The 17,500-nt window shown below is 28.3% G+C and overlaps 2 protein-coding genes across 2 annotated transcripts; one reads left to right on the top strand and one right to left on the bottom strand.

Moving 5' to 3' along the window:
• Positions 1–1,047: 1,047 nt before the first annotated feature.
• On the top strand, positions 1,048–2,740 carry LOC100163536. Its single transcript, XM_001951754.5, has 5 exons — positions 1,048–1,655; positions 1,759–1,888; positions 1,971–2,065; positions 2,135–2,371; positions 2,436–2,740. The coding sequence occupies exons 1-5, from the start codon at positions 1,449–1,451 to the stop codon at positions 2,532–2,534; spliced, it is 768 nt and encodes a 255-aa protein (XP_001951789.2). The 5' UTR covers positions 1,048–1,448; the 3' UTR covers positions 2,535–2,740.
• Positions 2,741–5,972: 3,232 nt separating this feature from the next.
• LOC100162187 (TRPL translocation defect protein 14-like) lies at positions 5,973–16,311 on the bottom strand. The gene is made up of 12 exons (XM_029485287.1): positions 16,266–16,311; positions 11,646–11,713; positions 11,530–11,567; positions 10,793–10,830; positions 10,132–10,260; positions 9,519–9,655; positions 9,313–9,453; positions 9,044–9,236; positions 8,764–8,971; positions 8,507–8,659; positions 8,278–8,443; positions 5,973–6,173 (listed from the first exon to the last, which is right to left on the bottom strand). The coding sequence occupies exons 1-12, from the start codon at positions 16,309–16,311 to the stop codon at positions 5,973–5,975; spliced, it is 1,518 nt and encodes a 505-aa protein (XP_029341147.1).
• Between the last annotated feature and the right edge of the window lie 1,189 nt (positions 16,312–17,500).

Here is a 17,500-nt window from a genome sequence, read left to right on the forward strand (position 1 = left end):
TTCGTTACTTTGAAATAGTTCTAATGAAATTACGTAACGCGTTACAAGCAAAGTATCTAACGCCGTTGCAGTACCTAACGCGTTACTTTCGTTACGCTAATACCCAACACTGGCACATTGACACAATATTGTTAAACACTATACCAGTGGTTTTCTAACCGGGCGTTGCGGCACACTGGTGTAGTGGTGTGCCACAAGCAATCTTTAGGTGTGCCGCGATGTATTTTTTCTTCACACGTAACCGATTGCATTGAACTGTGATATGCGAAAATATAACAAAATATCGACCAACAAATTAAGCAATATTGGAAGTAAATATGAATAAATATTTTCCTAGTTTTTAACATTCCCACTAAACATTATGATTGGGTTGGACTCCGTTCGAGATCCTTTGAAATACGCATCTATTGGCGACCTGTTTGATTTAAAACTTACTGACTCAATTAAAAATGATCGAACATGACAGTTGAAATTCAAAGAGTTTAGGTAGGTACCTAGTCGGCAGTCGGACACTTGCCTCAACGAATCCTTAAAAATAATTTTAATGATAATATATTATGAAACACGAACAAATACGAATGTTGGTACCACGATTAAAGATATACTAGTCAGTACATTTTCAATCGCGCTTTTCGAGCCGTGTTATACAGTCTCGATGTGTTACCAGTATATCTTTAATCGTGGTTGGTACCACGGACTAAGATATATCCTAGTCCGTGATTGCCGATTGGTACCTACTGTGATGTTTGATCGTTTTAATTATTATTTGTAATAAACACCTATTGTTTGCTCCATAGAGTATAATATTAAACCCCATTATTTGCGCCTCGAACGACAAGATGAATTCAATAATTGATCAATAATTGGTCATATTTATATATAATAATATATATTTATAAAGGTGTATTGAATATACATCTTGATATTTTATCCAGATCGGATGGTTATTGGCACGGTTACTAGTTACCAAGGTTGTAGATATATGTGTATAACCGGTTTAAACCGTTGATGGTTGTCACTTATCACTAGTCTTGTAGTTCCAGAGAATACTAGTATTCTATGGTAGTTCTCTATCAACCGTGTTAATTGACTTTTGAGTTGTGTTTACTATTTACAAAACATAATTAAATTACTTTGAACAGTAAACTGTAAAGTTAACGTTTAACGATGAAGTAATGAAAACCTTTCAATTGAGTTTGCATTCCAAGTTCGGGTGGATGAATATTTTATTTTAAACTTTTCATAAAACGGTTTGGACTTTCAATATTAATTTTTCTATTCAATGTGGCCACCTGATGTTTAAAAAAAAACACAACTCCTACAATTTAATATTTTATGTAGATTTTCACGGTTGACGCTGTTGACAGTTTAGTCGTTTGTTTTATTGTTCTTATTGTACACTATATACATTATTCATATATCTTTTTAATTCCACTAATTCCGTCAATATGTATGCCCGAAGTAAAACTCCCAGTATGGGAACGCCGTCTGTGTACTCGATACACGCTAGTCAATTGACTATCCGATCTTCTAAACTGCGGTCAACGCGTTCCATGAAATCTTTACGTGTGCCATGGTACCAACGTCCTATATTAAAAGATGCTTACTTCCTTGATATACAGAAAGGTGCACTTGTCGTTGCCTTCTATTCATTGGTAAGTATTCAGTCATTCGGACAGATTCATTTGTACATTGGTTTTGTTTTAATTTTTAATTTATATTTATAATTAATTATAATATGGTTTTAATGTCCACTAGTTTCTAAGCATTTTTACATTGGTAACGTCCGCGTTTGATACATATTGTTTGGCAATGGCTGCTCCTGGATCTACTCATTATGGTTACCATGTCATAAGCTATCAGTTTGTATATGTTGGAAGCTCTTGGGGTGAATATAAATAATATTATGTTTTGTGTTAAACAATTTGTTTAATTATCTAATTCTTTTATGAATCTTTTTTATATTTCAGTTAGAAATTTATTGGTCTTGTTCTCATTGTTTTCGTTTGTTGTGGCAGCTGTTATTTTTGTGACAAGTTTGATTTTAATATCTGCATTACGCAAGGTAAAATAGTCGTTATTTTCATAACTAATGTAATAATGATAATATTAATAATAATTTTAAAACTTTTAGGAGCACGAGAAACGGATTGTGCCTTGGTTATTTTCATTTTCTGCATTTACAGTATTTCGATTTATTGCTTGGTTGTTTTCTTCAATAGCCAACGATCCCATATTTGGATATAATTTCTCCATGATTTTGCTGGGTGCATTGTTCAGTGTCATCAATGTATACGGCTGGATACTTGTATATTCTTTGTATTTAGAACTGTTTGATTTGACTAAGCTTGAAGATTTAGCACATTTGAGAGTATGTGTTGTATAAATTTTATTGTCCTTTTGTAGACATTTACAAATTAATTATTTCATTTTAGATGGGAACTATGGCCTCGCTGAATGCATCTACAACACTTTCTTTAGCTGGATCTCGTCCTACTACTCCGCATAGTACTGTTTCCACTGTTCCAGTATAACATGATACAATATTTTATTGACACATCAGACAGAGAAATGTAGTATTTATTATTTTATTTTTAAACTACAGTATAGTCACTAATCTAGACTCGATACAGATCCGGACAACCGGACTAGCTAGGTCTGGATTAGCGAGACTCCACTGTATTTTAGTTAGTAGGTATTTGTATTTACACTTATTTATTTTATTATTTTATTTTATTTCATATATTTATGAATAATGGGCCCCACTGAGGTGGCCCAAATGACCCATTATGACAATGCACTTGACATAGTGTAATCTTATCCGTCCATTTTGTGTTTTAATGTTTTATGTTGACAATTAATCAGTATTTTATTTTTATTCGTAAGTATCGTATTTCATTTTTATACTTGAATATATCTTATTACATTATTTTTAACGTGGGTTAAATACATTATAACTACATTAACTACTCTAATGCCAAGGTTACATAGTACAATATAGTATAAATAGTATATAAAACAAAAACTTAATTTTATCATTACAAATAAGGAAATCTATTTTTAATTAAAACCTTCAATACCATTTATGTAGGGGCCGAGGGTTTCTAATATTTCCACCTTTTCAGATAATTTATATTGCTTACGTATTTTCTTGAACTTATACAAAACATTAACACTTTAATAATGTTAATATCAAAAACATTTTTTTTTTTTTCAGAAGATTATTTATTAAAATTGATTTTTAACCTTGTTTATACAATTATTCTTTATAATAAGACCACTACCTCTTCCAAAAAAAAACATTTCATGTTAATATTCCACTGAAACAATCACTGTTTTGTTTTATACTTTACACTTTTATCTTGTTTCTTAAGTAGACCCGGCAGAACATATAAATTGACAAAGTTTATACTATAGATTGGATGACCATACATCTGAATTTATTAGTGATGAAGCCTTTATGCTATCCATATAAATGAGAGACTAATTTAATGAATAAAAGTGAATAGTATATTCTATATGTATCTATACTCTATAGTTTATAGTATGTTTAACCTTCTTTATTTTTATATAATTATTTTTATTGCCCATATAATTTAGTTAATATTTTTTACCAAATTTTATAGTGATATTTTATCAGTTAATATTTTTTGAATTTTAGTTTTAATTTGAATGCAAGCTGAATCATTTTTTTACAATATAATAATATATACTTAATTAACTGATAAAATGATACATGTAAACTGTAAATTTGTTTTGTAAATCTCCACTTATTTTTATACAATTTATTACAACTTTGTAATAATAGAGAGAATATTATAGTTTTATTAATTTTTATTATAAACACCCAAGGGCATAAAGTACATGATAAATAGAACAAATTAAGTAACAATCATAAATACAGAAATGTAGATGAATATAAAGTAAATATAAATACATAATATTAACAGTTAAAGATTTTAGGTAACTTATTACATCAAATAGCTATAAAGAGCACAAAAATACAATAAGTTAAATGATTATAATGACAGGGATACATTCAAACAATATATGAATTAATAGTAAATATTGTAGGATAGTGTTATTGGTTATTCAATATTGAATTATTATATTTTTACATAATTTTTTTGTGTATAAGTAAAAAACTAAAAATTCATTGTTAACATTGTTTAATAAATTAATAATTATAACATCTGTATTGTTTATATTTCTTTATTGTTTTTTATGTACCTATGTCAATTTAGCTATTTAGGTATTAACTATTATATTCTAACATTTATAATCAAATTTCAATTATTGAGTGCAAAATTATTCTGAAACTAACTCAAATTATTACTCATGAAACTTATAACTTATAATTAGGGCACGGATGTTGTAGTACTAAAAAAATAGTAAAATTGATTGCAGTATTGCACTAAAAAATAACAACGTTTTGATATAAATGTTTGAAGTTTACTGTTATAAATTATAATCTAAAATTCTAAATAACTCAAAAAAGATATATACATACAATTATATTACTATTATACATTATATTATAATCATGCCATTACAAATTTATTATATTTTACATCATTGCGGCGCGAGAAGGTTTTTGTGAGACAATTGTGAGACTAAAAGGGGTGGTACCTATAGGTACCTATAGTGGATAGTCAGTTTTGAAAAATATTGAGTAACACAACATCAGTGGCGTAGCCAGGATTATGAAATGGGAGGTGTTTTAAGTATAGATTAAAACCAAGTTTTTACAGTTTCCGTATATAAATTAATTTAGGGTTCAGGACTTGACTTGTTGCACTAAAAATTATCGAAATATGCTTAAATATATGTTCTATGTAGAAACATGTTTATATTATTTTTGAAAAATCATAAAACATATTGCAATTTTGGTAATAAAAAACTAAAAAATAAGTAGTTATATAAACCTGATAAATAAATAAATAACAACTTTATTTTTAAAAATACTGACATACAATAGGTACTATAGGTTAATAAATAAGTAATAACGAATAACGTGATATGTGAACACCTTGATAAACGAACACGTACCTATATCTACTGATGTTCATTTCTTCGTACTATCTACAATCTATAATATGTCAATTATAGTTTAAACGCAGTTTTGTTACAAAGAGACTTATGAAATCTTACATAATATGCGAACATAGGGCCAACTGTAGCCAAGCTCCACCACAACTTTAACAGCCCTCCGCCCCCCCAAACATTAACTTAATTTTTTTAAGCTTATTCAATTTTATAATAGTATGGTATTATAAAATGCTTCGGCCTCTCCAAATCTCTAAATTATCGCCTATTGTACCTAACCAAACATAATATTTTTTAAGATATTTTTCAATGTTATCCAAATATAATTTTTCCCGACAATTGTATGTAAATTTAAGTTAAAAGTACACAAATATGCAAATTCAAACTTTGTATTAAATTTCGCAATTCATAAGACAAATTTATAACTTGCAAGCAATCCCGAACCCTATAAACAATATATATTATATTTTATTAGGATGGAAAATGTCAATGGGGGGGAGGGGTTAAAACACCCAAAACCCCCCCTGGCTACGCCATTGCACAACGTATCAAATAAATAAATATATAAATAGTTTTTAATTTAAAGTGTGCTCACCAGCTTATTGTACATTCAATGATTTATTAATAAAGCAGTATTTGTATAATTAATAAGTTATTTTAATTGTAGTACCAGTAAGTTGAATTTTTAGAAAGGTAAATTTGATATAGAATTATAATAGGGGGTGTTGGGGCGTTTAATTTGCACGGCTCTGTGCAAATTAAATAGGTGGGTCGTGTATGCTGCAACTAAAATGTTCTTGTCTCATTGTCGAAAAAGTTCTCGCCGCCACTGTTGCACTGTATTATAAGTGTTTGTTTTAAATTGTTAAAATCAAACCCTCTTTGATTTGGAGCTAGTAAGTTCTTATACCTCGAAAAACTTCGTTCTACGTCGGTTGATGTAGCGGAGCGTATTTAAAATAAGCTAAATCGCTTACTGTTAAGTCTTCGGGTAAACCATCGAACGATTTTCCTTGTCCAGTGAGTATATCATTGATTTTAATAATGGTTTCAAATCCGGTATTCTTTTCAATAACTTTTCTTAAATTTTTCATGGATTGAAATCCAGATTTTACAAAATACATTTTCTAATTTATTTTGAACATTTTTAATTATACTAATTACCGATAGTCCTTGATTTTCTAATTTTAAAATCACATCCGGCAAAAATCCGTAATTCGAGTGAATAAATGCTAAATCGACTGAAGTTGAATTATGGCTAAAAATATTTTGTGATATTTTTATTAAAACAGTTTCGTCAGGATCAAGTTCTTGCACTACACTTTTCACTTCATTAAAATATTTACAGTAGTATGATGCAGCCTTAAGCTACGTACCTAACCTAACCTAAACATAATTATTTACCTAAAATAAACCATTTGTTTTGTGATTTCATTGCAGGTAGCTAGCTAATGTAATTATATTGGATTAATACATGTTTAGAAAGCACCTAATTCATATTTAACAAAATATTATTTAAATTCATTGTAACAAATAATACTTAATAATTAGCAATTTAAAAGTTTATTTTAGTTACACAAATTACCTATAAAACGGCTACATGAATTAATAATAGGACATAGATATTATTATGACTATGATGATTACACTAAAAATCTATTGTCTATAATTATATTGTTCTTTGAAATTATTTAGTATAGTATACTATTATCTTAACTTCAAATGAATGATGTGTGACGTTTTATAATATATTATGATTTTTTTATATAACAGAATTGTCCTTTATTTGCAATCTGTATCCTGTTTTTCTGATGAATCAGAATGCATTTAATTCAGTTTCACAATTTATTATTTTATAATATATACTATAATAATTTTGTAATATACGTATTTTTTCATTTAAAAAAAAAATGATCGTTTTAATTAAAAATTTGATAGGTAGGTACATGTATTGGTAACTAATTAATATATTTACCGATTAAAATATTATTATATTACTTAATCATTTTATGATAAAGTCCGGTCCCTACCGGTTCATTTAAATTAATTATGACTATTTCCGAATAATAATACTTAGGACTTTGTGTTATACAGGAATGTAATGTAATTGGTCTATGTGTACATATTTTTTAAAAATATATTAACCGTGTTGTACCAACGTAAATCGTTGGACACAACAAAAAATATTATTCCTTATGTAACTTATTTATAAAAATAAAGATGTACCTTTATTTTTTTTTTTTTCAATTATTATACTTTGAAAACACCAGAAACTTAACAAATATATTGGAAAAATATGTGACCCACTGATTGAATATTGGTAATATGTATTCTCTAATAAATATTTGTGTGAGTAGGTGGGTCATTGGAAAATATATCTTCATCAACACAATGTCATGTTTATTTGAGGATAGCCACCACTGCTGAAAACCTTGGCACTTGCTGGTGTTGTTCCAACAAAATGAGTTAGATAATTATAAAATGCACGCTAACTGGCTAACCACATTCAAATAAAGAGAGAATAGGTAACTATTTTTTAATGTGCGAAATATACTTTTATAGGAAAACATAGGAGGTGTCAAAATTGTAGACATTATTATCAATAATTAAAGTAAGTTTAAACCATTATCATTAGCATTTCATATTAATCAAGTGTAGGTATTACAATTAATATAGGGACCAATAAATTGTTTCTTTAATAGTTAGGTTGGGTACCTAATCAATATTTGCAGAAAATTAAAATAATACGTAATTTTTTGTGTTTTAGATATATTAAATAATAATTTAATTTATAATATGTATAATATGAATGATTACATTATAAGGTTTACCTTAAAAATAATAAATAAATAATTTACTACCTATAGTAGTAATTTAATACAATGTAGGTAGGTTTTGTTTCGGTTGCAAAAAAATAAAAGGAATTATTTCAATAATAATGAAAAAAAAAGCAGTAGCAAATTAATACAAATAATAATCAATGCATTGATACATGTAAGCATGATTAGTTTGTGTTAAAGATCTTATACCTAGATTATAGTTACTTAAAAATCTATTAATATAAAATTGTTATCGCCAATTTTGTTTACTATTTAACAAAACATAAAAAAATGAATATTATATAATGAAAAACACCTAGAAAAAAATTGGCAGATACTATATTAAATTATTAAAAATGTAAAAACCAAGTCACTATTTTCTTTGTTTTTAATTTGTATGAATGTAACTAACTTGGTTGGTTTTATGATCACCTACATTCAGGTATTCATCATCTGGTCCTAAAAACAATACATAGAAAGCTAGATCAACTTCCTCTGTCTTAAAAGAATTTATTAATGGCCTAATTTTAAATAGACAAAGGTACCCACTACCCACAATAATTGAATTGTAGGTACTCCTAAAAAATAATTAGGAAAGTGAAAATTACCTTTCAAGTATTCATTGACAAAAATTGTTTGACTTATCCCAATCTTCAACAAGTGACAAATTGAACATTGAATACTCTGCGTTACCAGTAACCTCAGCTTCAATGTCTAGGAATTTTGGCAAACGATCAAGAAGCTCTTGGCCCTCAAGAATCGAATATGTCTCAAGTAATATTAATCCTTCACACCTAAATTCAGATATAAAACATTAATTCAATATTAATTATGTAGAAAACAGTATAGGATATACAGTGGAAATACAAAGTAGTTTTTAAAATCGTTATTATCATACCTTTTATGACAAGGTTTATAATAAATGTCCAACTGATAATACTGATTGCAGTGTATAAAGCATCGCCTTTTTTTATAAATTGGATAGTGGTTTTCATCTTTAAGTGGCAACATATTTAAATAGGTCTTATGACTGAGCTGCCTTTTCACTTCTATTACTTGACCTTGGACTTTAGGCTTACGAATCGTATGTGTATAATTCCAATGCCCTATAAACAAGTAAAAATGAAGTCACAGGCCGTATTTAACATGTATCGTGTAATTATAGACAAATAATGAACCTTTTTGTCCTCGTTTTCGTAAGCGAGCTTGCATATTGTTTGAATATGTTTTCAAATATTTGTGTACAACCTCAAAATCTTGAAATGGAGGGAACAACTCATCATTAGGCAGATACTTCACTAACCATTTACGTTTTTTCGAGTTTGGTGCTAATCTATCGACAGTATCTATGCCCAAATTCTGACAAACGGTCTATAAAATATCAATAAAAGAATAAAAACATTCTGAAACCACCAGTATAGGTAGTTAAATTAATTTTTATACTTACAGCTATCATTCTGCATATTTTATTTTCAAAATCAGATGAATTATCAATGACATTGAAGTATGGGTGTCCAATCCAAGATGCTGACGCTTTGATGTCTAGACTTTTAGCTAGATTTACATCCTCAGTCCTGCTCGAATGATTCTGAAACGAAATTTAAATTAATTAAATATCTTAAGCACATTGTAAGAGTTTTTTGACGTTTCTACCTTGATTGTATAAAAGTCTTCAGCCCCACATGCAGCAGACACCATGTGAATTATTTGATTGTAACGATTGTCTCTCAAATCAACCATGTTTAAGCCGTTTTTTTTCATTATCTTATTCCATTTGTCACTAGATATATCTATAAAAATAAACAATTAATTGTTGAATAATTGTTTAATCCATACAATTGTACAAGTTTTCATAATATGTCCAGGAATAAAAATAGTATTTTCACTTGAATAATTAAAAAAAACTCTATCAAGAACAGACACATTTGAAATGTAACAGTACAGAAACGTGAACAATAGTATACCACACACGTGTTTCTTATATTTTGTAAATCATCAAAAACAAGTGCATTAATATAGTAAAGAATTGTCACAATTACTACTTACGTTAATAATAAATAAATAACAGTTGCTTATGATTATAGTATGTCAGACAAAATATTATTTGGTAATATAATGTTTTTTTAAACAGTTGAATTTTATCTTTTTCACTTCATTATAAATATAATAACTAGGTATACTTCTGATCACCTACAATATTTTCATCTTTATATTTGTACTTGAATTTATATATTTTATTATATCATAAAAATAATTGTTGTATTACATGCAGCAGCATCCATAGCACCTCTGTCACAAATGATTAGACAGTTTTGGTCGCATGATTTACCCAGTTCAAAATATGTATCTTCTAATTGTAACATACATCTGAGAAGGTTCTCTTGAAATGTATGGACTGTAACAGAAAACAAAAATAATATTATGAAGCTAATGTTCAGTATTGGCGTTTGATTAGGTACATTGAAGCGTTGGTACTTGGCAGGTCAATGACACATATAAAACGATTGACATTAATATGTATTGTATATTTACCTGAATATAAGATAGTCTATTAATAGATAAGTGGAGTGGCTGGTAGTCAATAGTCGTAAAAATTAAATTGTGTAATTGAAAATAAATGATCCCGCCACCACGGCTTAAAGATAATAATTTAAATGACATAATAAAGGTTGCATTAATAGGGGTGCTTTCATTTTATTGATGTATAGGAATAAAAATATTTATAAACAGAGGAAATAAGACTTACAGCATAATAATAGCTATACAGTGAAAATAAAAACATCATGCCTGGTGAAAAAACATACTATTATGACCCAATTTGATGGTTGGCCAAAAAAAAATTTTTATCTTCAAATTAAAGGTTACAAACTCACGGACAGCGTGACTAAGACAGATAAATTATAAAATATAACTTTAAAATTTATTACCTTGATCGTCACTTAATTCTGAAAATTTGATACCTCCACTGAAAAAAAAACAATAGGTAAGTACTAGGTAACACTAATCAGTAATCATAGTATAGTCATTTAGGCATAGCCGAATAAGTGATACTGTAATAGGTACTAATTTACTATAACAAAAAGACAATTATAACTATTAACTGTTCATAGTTGTATACAAACACTAGGATAAATAATATGTTTAACTTATCTAATATTTAGGTATTATAGTATAATATATAAACAATTATTTGTAATACTAAAATTTAAAAATTCATAGGTACTGGTTTCTGGTATATATTATAACTTATTTGTTTTAAATTAAACCCATTGCTAAATGCTAACACAATATACAATATGTGAAACATATGGGAAATTAAATGTCAAGATTTCATTTACTGTTGAATACAAATATTATAGGAATCTTATAAATTAATTCGTATAACCAATTTTTAATAAACATTTTTAATAAGCTTTATACATTTGAAGGTAGACAAATATAAAAACAGATGATAAAAAATAAATACCTATCTAGGTACTTACAATTATATAGGAATTATGCAATAAGATATATGTAAAAATTGTGGTTAAATATTTGGCACATTAATTTGTTTTATATTATATAGTTATTAATATTCATTACTTTAAATTAAATTGTAATATCATTAAAATTGACAAATAAATATTTTGTAATTTATTAAAAAATAAGTATAGTAATATTGTACCTTAATAGAACATTTGCAGTCTCTGGAACTCTGTAAACCTAATATAAATAAAAACGCTATATAATATTTTAACATTGGAAAAATTTAAAATTGGAAATAATAATTTTAACATTTACCTTCCATCCTAAATTCTCAAAGAATGTACATAATCGTGACTGTCCCGTTGTTTTGCCACCACAAGGCCCTACATTTAACAAATTACATAGGTTAGTCATTAGTTGATACCAGTGTTGGGTAAGTTACTTTTAAAAAGTAATTAAGTTACCTACTTTACTCGTTACTCAAATAAAATTGTAATGAAATTACTTTACTTTTCAGATAGAAAAGCAACTCATTACTTTCTCGTTACAAAAATAATTTTTTTTTTTTAATTTCTTGGCAATTATCTTTGCAGGCAAATTGAACAAGCAAATTCTTTATAAGACCTGTATAGTTAATAGGACCATATAAAATGTAGTCTTCCACACAAGCTATATGCATAGGAAACCTATTTAAAGTAATAATGCATTAAATTTACTGTTCTTGTGATTTACGGTGCAATTAGACATTTCAAATATCAAAACCATTGAAAACTAAATTGGGCCGAGTTAAAATTAAATGTATATACATATTAGTTTGTTAAACATAATAATACCCGCATTATACATATATTTTTTTTCAATTCGCAATAAGGTAGGTACTTAATAATTCGAAACTGTAACGCGTTATTCTATAGAAATTACTTTTCAAAAGTAATTTTCATCACATTTTCGTTGCTTGGAAATAATTCTAATGAAATTACGTAACGCGATACAAGCAAAGTAAATTTACTGGTGGATACCTAATGGTATATTTTTTAAAAATAAAAATAGATATAATAAAACTATTGACAAGTGTATAGGGTATATTAGTTTTATAAAAATAATTAAGAAGTAACCATATTTATCAAATATTTCAATGATAATTTGTACTAATTACAAACATTTTCAAATCATCTAAGCCCCCAAATCTACATAGCCAATTTCCATATACGTAGGTATTATCCTTAATAGGTACACAAAGTTATATAACTAAAAAATTACTAATTCGAATTTTGAATTAGATAACGCATCAAAATTCTAAAAAAAAATATTCGCCGAATAATTAAAAGAAAAAAAAAATTCCTATTTGAATAACAGAAGTTTGTATTGTAATAACATCCTCCTTAAATGGTATAAAAAATCATGAGTATTCAAAAATCTTCAAGTGTATTAAAAAATTCTAAAAATCGGAATTCTAATATAATATGTATAATTTAAGTAAAAAAAATAGTGTAAATATGCTTAAAATATCACTCTGTATAATATTAACGCAAAGCCTGACGAGGGGAATCATTTGTTTAATAAACTATGAAATTATTGAAATATTTGAAAATGCAAAATAATAAATAATAATTATTAATTACACAGAAACGAAATTACGAAAACCAAAAGTATATTTATATAACATTTAGAATTTTAACTTTGACGACAAAACAATAAGCTATAGGTACCTAAGCATAATGTCATTCAAGTAAACTTTCAAAAGTAAATATCCAATCTTCATTATTGTTATATATATGTTAGGTACTGGAAATGTTGACAATTTAGGAAAATTTCGATACAAATTATAATTATTATAAATTAATTTAATAAAACTATATATTATAGTCCTTTACACTCTATATAGTAGACACTATCGAACTAATAATGCTGTCGAACTCAAATTAAATTAGAAATGGAGACACACGGGTATATAAAATAAACTTTTAAAATTATTTTATATATCTGTGCGGAGACATGAAATTATATCAAACACAGGTTTATGTCGATTATGATAACCGATTTTAAACACGCATGTGTTTCCCTGGCATAAAATAGTAAGTTAAGTTTGGTGTCAACTGTCAATATATTCCGAGATCTTATTAGATTTATTGGATCTAAGTACTGTTTTAAAATCGGCAGATCAAGCAGAAAAACAGTTATCACTTCGGGAGGTAGCTACTGTAAATAGTATTTCAGGGGCACAATGATATACCCGATGTCAATGTAAGACAAAATAGACAAAAGACGAACAGGTGTGCTTGCAGATCAGCATCTAGAATTTGTAATTCTAAATGTCATGGGAGTTTGCCATGTGAAAATAAAAATGAGTAACTACGTTGCAAATCATAAAATATTTTAAAAAGCTTAAATTACATAAATTAAAATGTTAAAAAAATACTTGTTTATTTATTGATTATTTATTAAGGTGATAGTAGATTAATTAATAATTATGTTTGATAAAAGTAATATGTAAATAAGTCAGATTAAATTAAAAAAATGTGTCATCTTTGCCTACTATCTTTAGGAAATGATAACATATATAAGTACTAGGCGATGATATCATTTATCCTTCCGATTTTAGGAATTATCAACATTTACTAGGAATTGTAATCATTTCCGGTAACATATATATATAGGTATAAGTAGACGTATAGTAAAAAATATTTTTGTATGCAAAATTTTTATGATCGCTGAATCCAACAGCGGAGCCTATTGCAGGGTCGGGTGAGCGGGGTCGTCGTGGCCTCATCCGAGCCCATTGTTTTTAAGGAGAGATATCAAACCTAACTTAACTTGCAGTATCGAAATTAATCCAAAAAAACATCCTCCTAGTTATTACTTGACACTTTCACTATAATTATGCCCTCCCGTCCACACTATAATAGGCAAGCAATAATCATAAACGTACCTATCACCTTTGGGAATGAGTATTATATCAAACGTTTAGCATATCACTTTATCGCCGATAATATTAATAAAAAAAACCTAAATATTACATATAATAACAATAATACAATAATAATATTAGTTTGCAATTTATTTCATTACCTATGTAATAAATACCTAATAAATATAATTTAATAATTTATATAATATTTGTATATAAATAATAAAATACCTACGATCCTACTGACATACTTCTTCTTACTTAATTTTAAACATGAAAAAATACAACCAGAAATTTGAAATGAGGGGTACTGGTATGTCCTTGGCATCCATCTGTACAAAATGCGAATAACTTTGGTAGGGATAAAGCACTAACGCCACCACACCTTCATATACTATAGGTATTTATGTAATATATTAATATACTAACCTAATAAATATATTTAATTTTATTGTTTATCAGAATGATAAATAAGTATATATTTCTTTATAAACAACAATACGAATCTAAGAAATAATAGTTTAATTAATATATTAGGTACCTATAGTTATTACTTATTAGTTTCTACAATTTACCATTTATTCTAGTGGACACAAAGTTAGTAAAATCTTAATCCATTGGGTGTCCATTGGACTTAACTGTGTGTCCATTTGGACATAAAAACATACTTAAAAAAAAAATCTAAAAAAAAAAAAATACTAAAAACTGATCACACCGTGTTATTAATTAAATTAGGTAATTTTATTTTTGACCTACCAGGTCCAAAGAAAAATACTTCGATCCCACCCATAATTAACCTGCAATATTCATATTATGGCACAGCTATATTCAAGGCAAGTCGCGTTTGACGAGTACCAGCCGCCGGTCATCGGCGATCGGCTCGCTCTCGTTCGTTCGACGACTCATCACTGTCCGCAGCCGACAATAATCATAACTGTCACTGGATCATAACATTAGTACCTTTTTTGTTTTCATTAATCTCGACACGCAGTATGCCGATGAGCCTCTGTCTTTCATGCCTAAATTGGTTTTTGTCGTTATACACAATAAAGTGACTAACCAATTTCGTGGTATTTGGACAATGTGCCGGTGCTGGGAATTTTTCTAATTTCCAGGATTCCGAAAAAATCAGGAAGTAACAAATTCTAAAAATAGCTTAGCAAAATGTAGCAAATTCGTAGGAAAATGTGGATACTAATTTTGAGTCGATCGATTAAAGTGCCAATGCTACGTCAAGATAGAACTGGCATGTTTGTTTATGACCTGTAGCAAAAACAAACTTGTAACAAATTATGAAAATGGCATAGCAAAATTTAACAAATTTACAGCAAATTATTGATGTATGATTCGAGGTTGTAGCACTAAGTGTCGGTGCCAACTTGACGGAAATACGATTTCTTATTACCTATATTTATAATAACTTGCCAATAATATTATCATTAATTAGTTTATATTAAATCATTACCTATTAATATTCATAAAAGTTTGATAGAAATTATGATTATATAAACTAATGGTGATGTAATTGTAATAATGTATACCTATAATATGTTTAAGTAGTACAAAAAAAAATATTTACTATTTGGACTACATGTAAATATTAATTGTATTGAACATTTTTAGTCCTTTCATCTTCGTGAAAAAAATTAAAAACGGAATTGATGCATATATTAATTTTCAAATAAATATGGAGAACCTAATCTTGATGTTTGTGGGGGGTATTAATCCACCGAATTCCTCCCTCCTGGATCTACGTCTGATTATATATACCTCACATCCCATATCGGGACAGTCTCCTAGATGATGGGAAACGGAAACGGAAATGCAATAAATTTTTGTCAATTTTACTGACAACGTTGGTGGACTTTCTTAGAAAAAAACTGTACAAATTTGAAATCTGGGTTGAAGGTGGCCCCTTAACGAAACATAACCACCACAATAACGCATTAGAGTCGTGCGATGCAATCAGTTAAACGCAATAATTACAACAAAATATATATAATACGATCCCCGGGGAACATTCTTACCACCGGTCAGTACGATTTTGTAGAGTTTCTTGGTATCGTCATCCATCGTGAATATATTTGTTGACGACGAGACAAAAATGGGAGCTGGCACCCGCGTTAAGTATTAATTACTGCTTGTCGACGATTGTAGCGTGTGGACATGTGATTTTTGTCGATGGTGGCGACGGTATCTTTCACTCGTTGTGGCCAAACTCGAAAAAGGCCGTTCCCGGCAATCAGTGACTGTTGTGTTTACGATGACTACAAAACGGTGAGAAAGAAAGACGGAAAAAAACTTATCTGCCAAAGAAATCGAGACCGGATTAGTACCTACCTACACGCGTGTGTACGCGTCGCACGTCGTGACTATAATAGCGTTAATGTGTTCCGTTGGAATAACGACGGAACGTCTACCACCACTTAAGGTATTTGGTACCTTCGTCACAGTTCCAGCACTACCTATATTCATTATAATATTATATAAACTAGTTTACTTAAAGTATACTACCGATTTAGTATTATTCATAAGTATTCGATTATATTTATTTCAAATACTTTTTAAAAGTATATTCCCAACTATAAATTATTTGATATGAAAAAAGCTTCTGAGCAGATAAGATCTGCCAATCCACAGTCGTCAGCGTTTTACTAACTACTTAGTATTTACCTATATTATGTTAAGGTGTATGAATTATATACATAAGTATCAAACATTGATATTGTGTTAGGTATTAGGTACCTCCCTGGCTCCCTAATCTATACCTTGCTAGGGAATCTAGGACAAAATATCCAAAGACAAAATATCCACGGACAAAATATCCAAACCAAAATATCCAAGGACAAAATATCCAACGGTCAAAATATCCAAGGACAAAATATCTAAATGTGTCAATTTTTCCGAAAATAAGTACATTACAGTTAACTTTCTAAAAAATTATCTCAAATATAATAAAATAAAAAAGGATCTAGGAATTAATCCGGTTTCTATATAATTCTATATCTCCCCAATCCACCCCTGAGTTGAGTTTTTAGTTGTTGTTGATATATATAATAATTACAATTCATATAATATATTGAATTGCGTCTATATATATTGTATATGTTTTTTTTACTGTTATCTATGTATTTCTTGTCTGTAATGTTGTAAAAGCCGTCTGGCGTTGATTATAATAATAAATAAATAAATATAATATTAACAAAGCTCGCCTGCAAGCTCAACTCTTGGATCGACGCGGAGTATACATACACTCACCGAC

This window comes from Acyrthosiphon pisum, chromosome X (genome assembly GCF_005508785.2).
Source record: "Acyrthosiphon pisum isolate AL4f chromosome X, pea_aphid_22Mar2018_4r6ur, whole genome shotgun sequence".
Classification (NCBI taxonomy): Eukaryota; Metazoa; Arthropoda; class Insecta; order Hemiptera; family Aphididae; genus Acyrthosiphon; species Acyrthosiphon pisum.

What these genes read in the sequence shown, in the direction of transcription:
- LOC100163536 (XM_001951754.5), top strand. Translation starts at nt 1,449, where the DNA reads ATGTATGCCCGAAGTAAAACTCCCAGTATGGGAACGCCGTCTGTGTAC. An exon ending in TCGTTGCCTTCTATTCATTG is followed by an intron (nt 1,656 to 1,758) that starts GTAAGTATTCAG and finishes AATGTCCACTAG; the next exon opens with TTTCTAAGCATTTTTACATT. An exon ending in AAGATTTAGCACATTTGAGA is followed by an intron (nt 2,372 to 2,435) that starts GTATGTGTTGTA and finishes ATTTCATTTTAG; the next exon opens with ATGGGAACTATGGCCTCGCT.
- LOC100162187 (XM_029485287.1), bottom strand. Translation starts at nt 16,311, where the DNA reads ATGGATGACGATACCAAGAAACTCTACAAAATCGTACTGACCGGTG. An exon ending in TTGAGAATTTAGGATGGAAG is followed by an intron (nt 11,568 to 11,645) that starts GTAAATGTTAAA and finishes TATTTATATTAG; the next exon opens with GTTTACAGAGTTCCAGAGAC. An exon ending in TGCTATGGATGCTGCTGCAT is followed by an intron (nt 9,656 to 10,131) that starts GTAATACAACAA and finishes TTATTTTTATAG; the next exon opens with ATATATCTAGTGACAAATGG.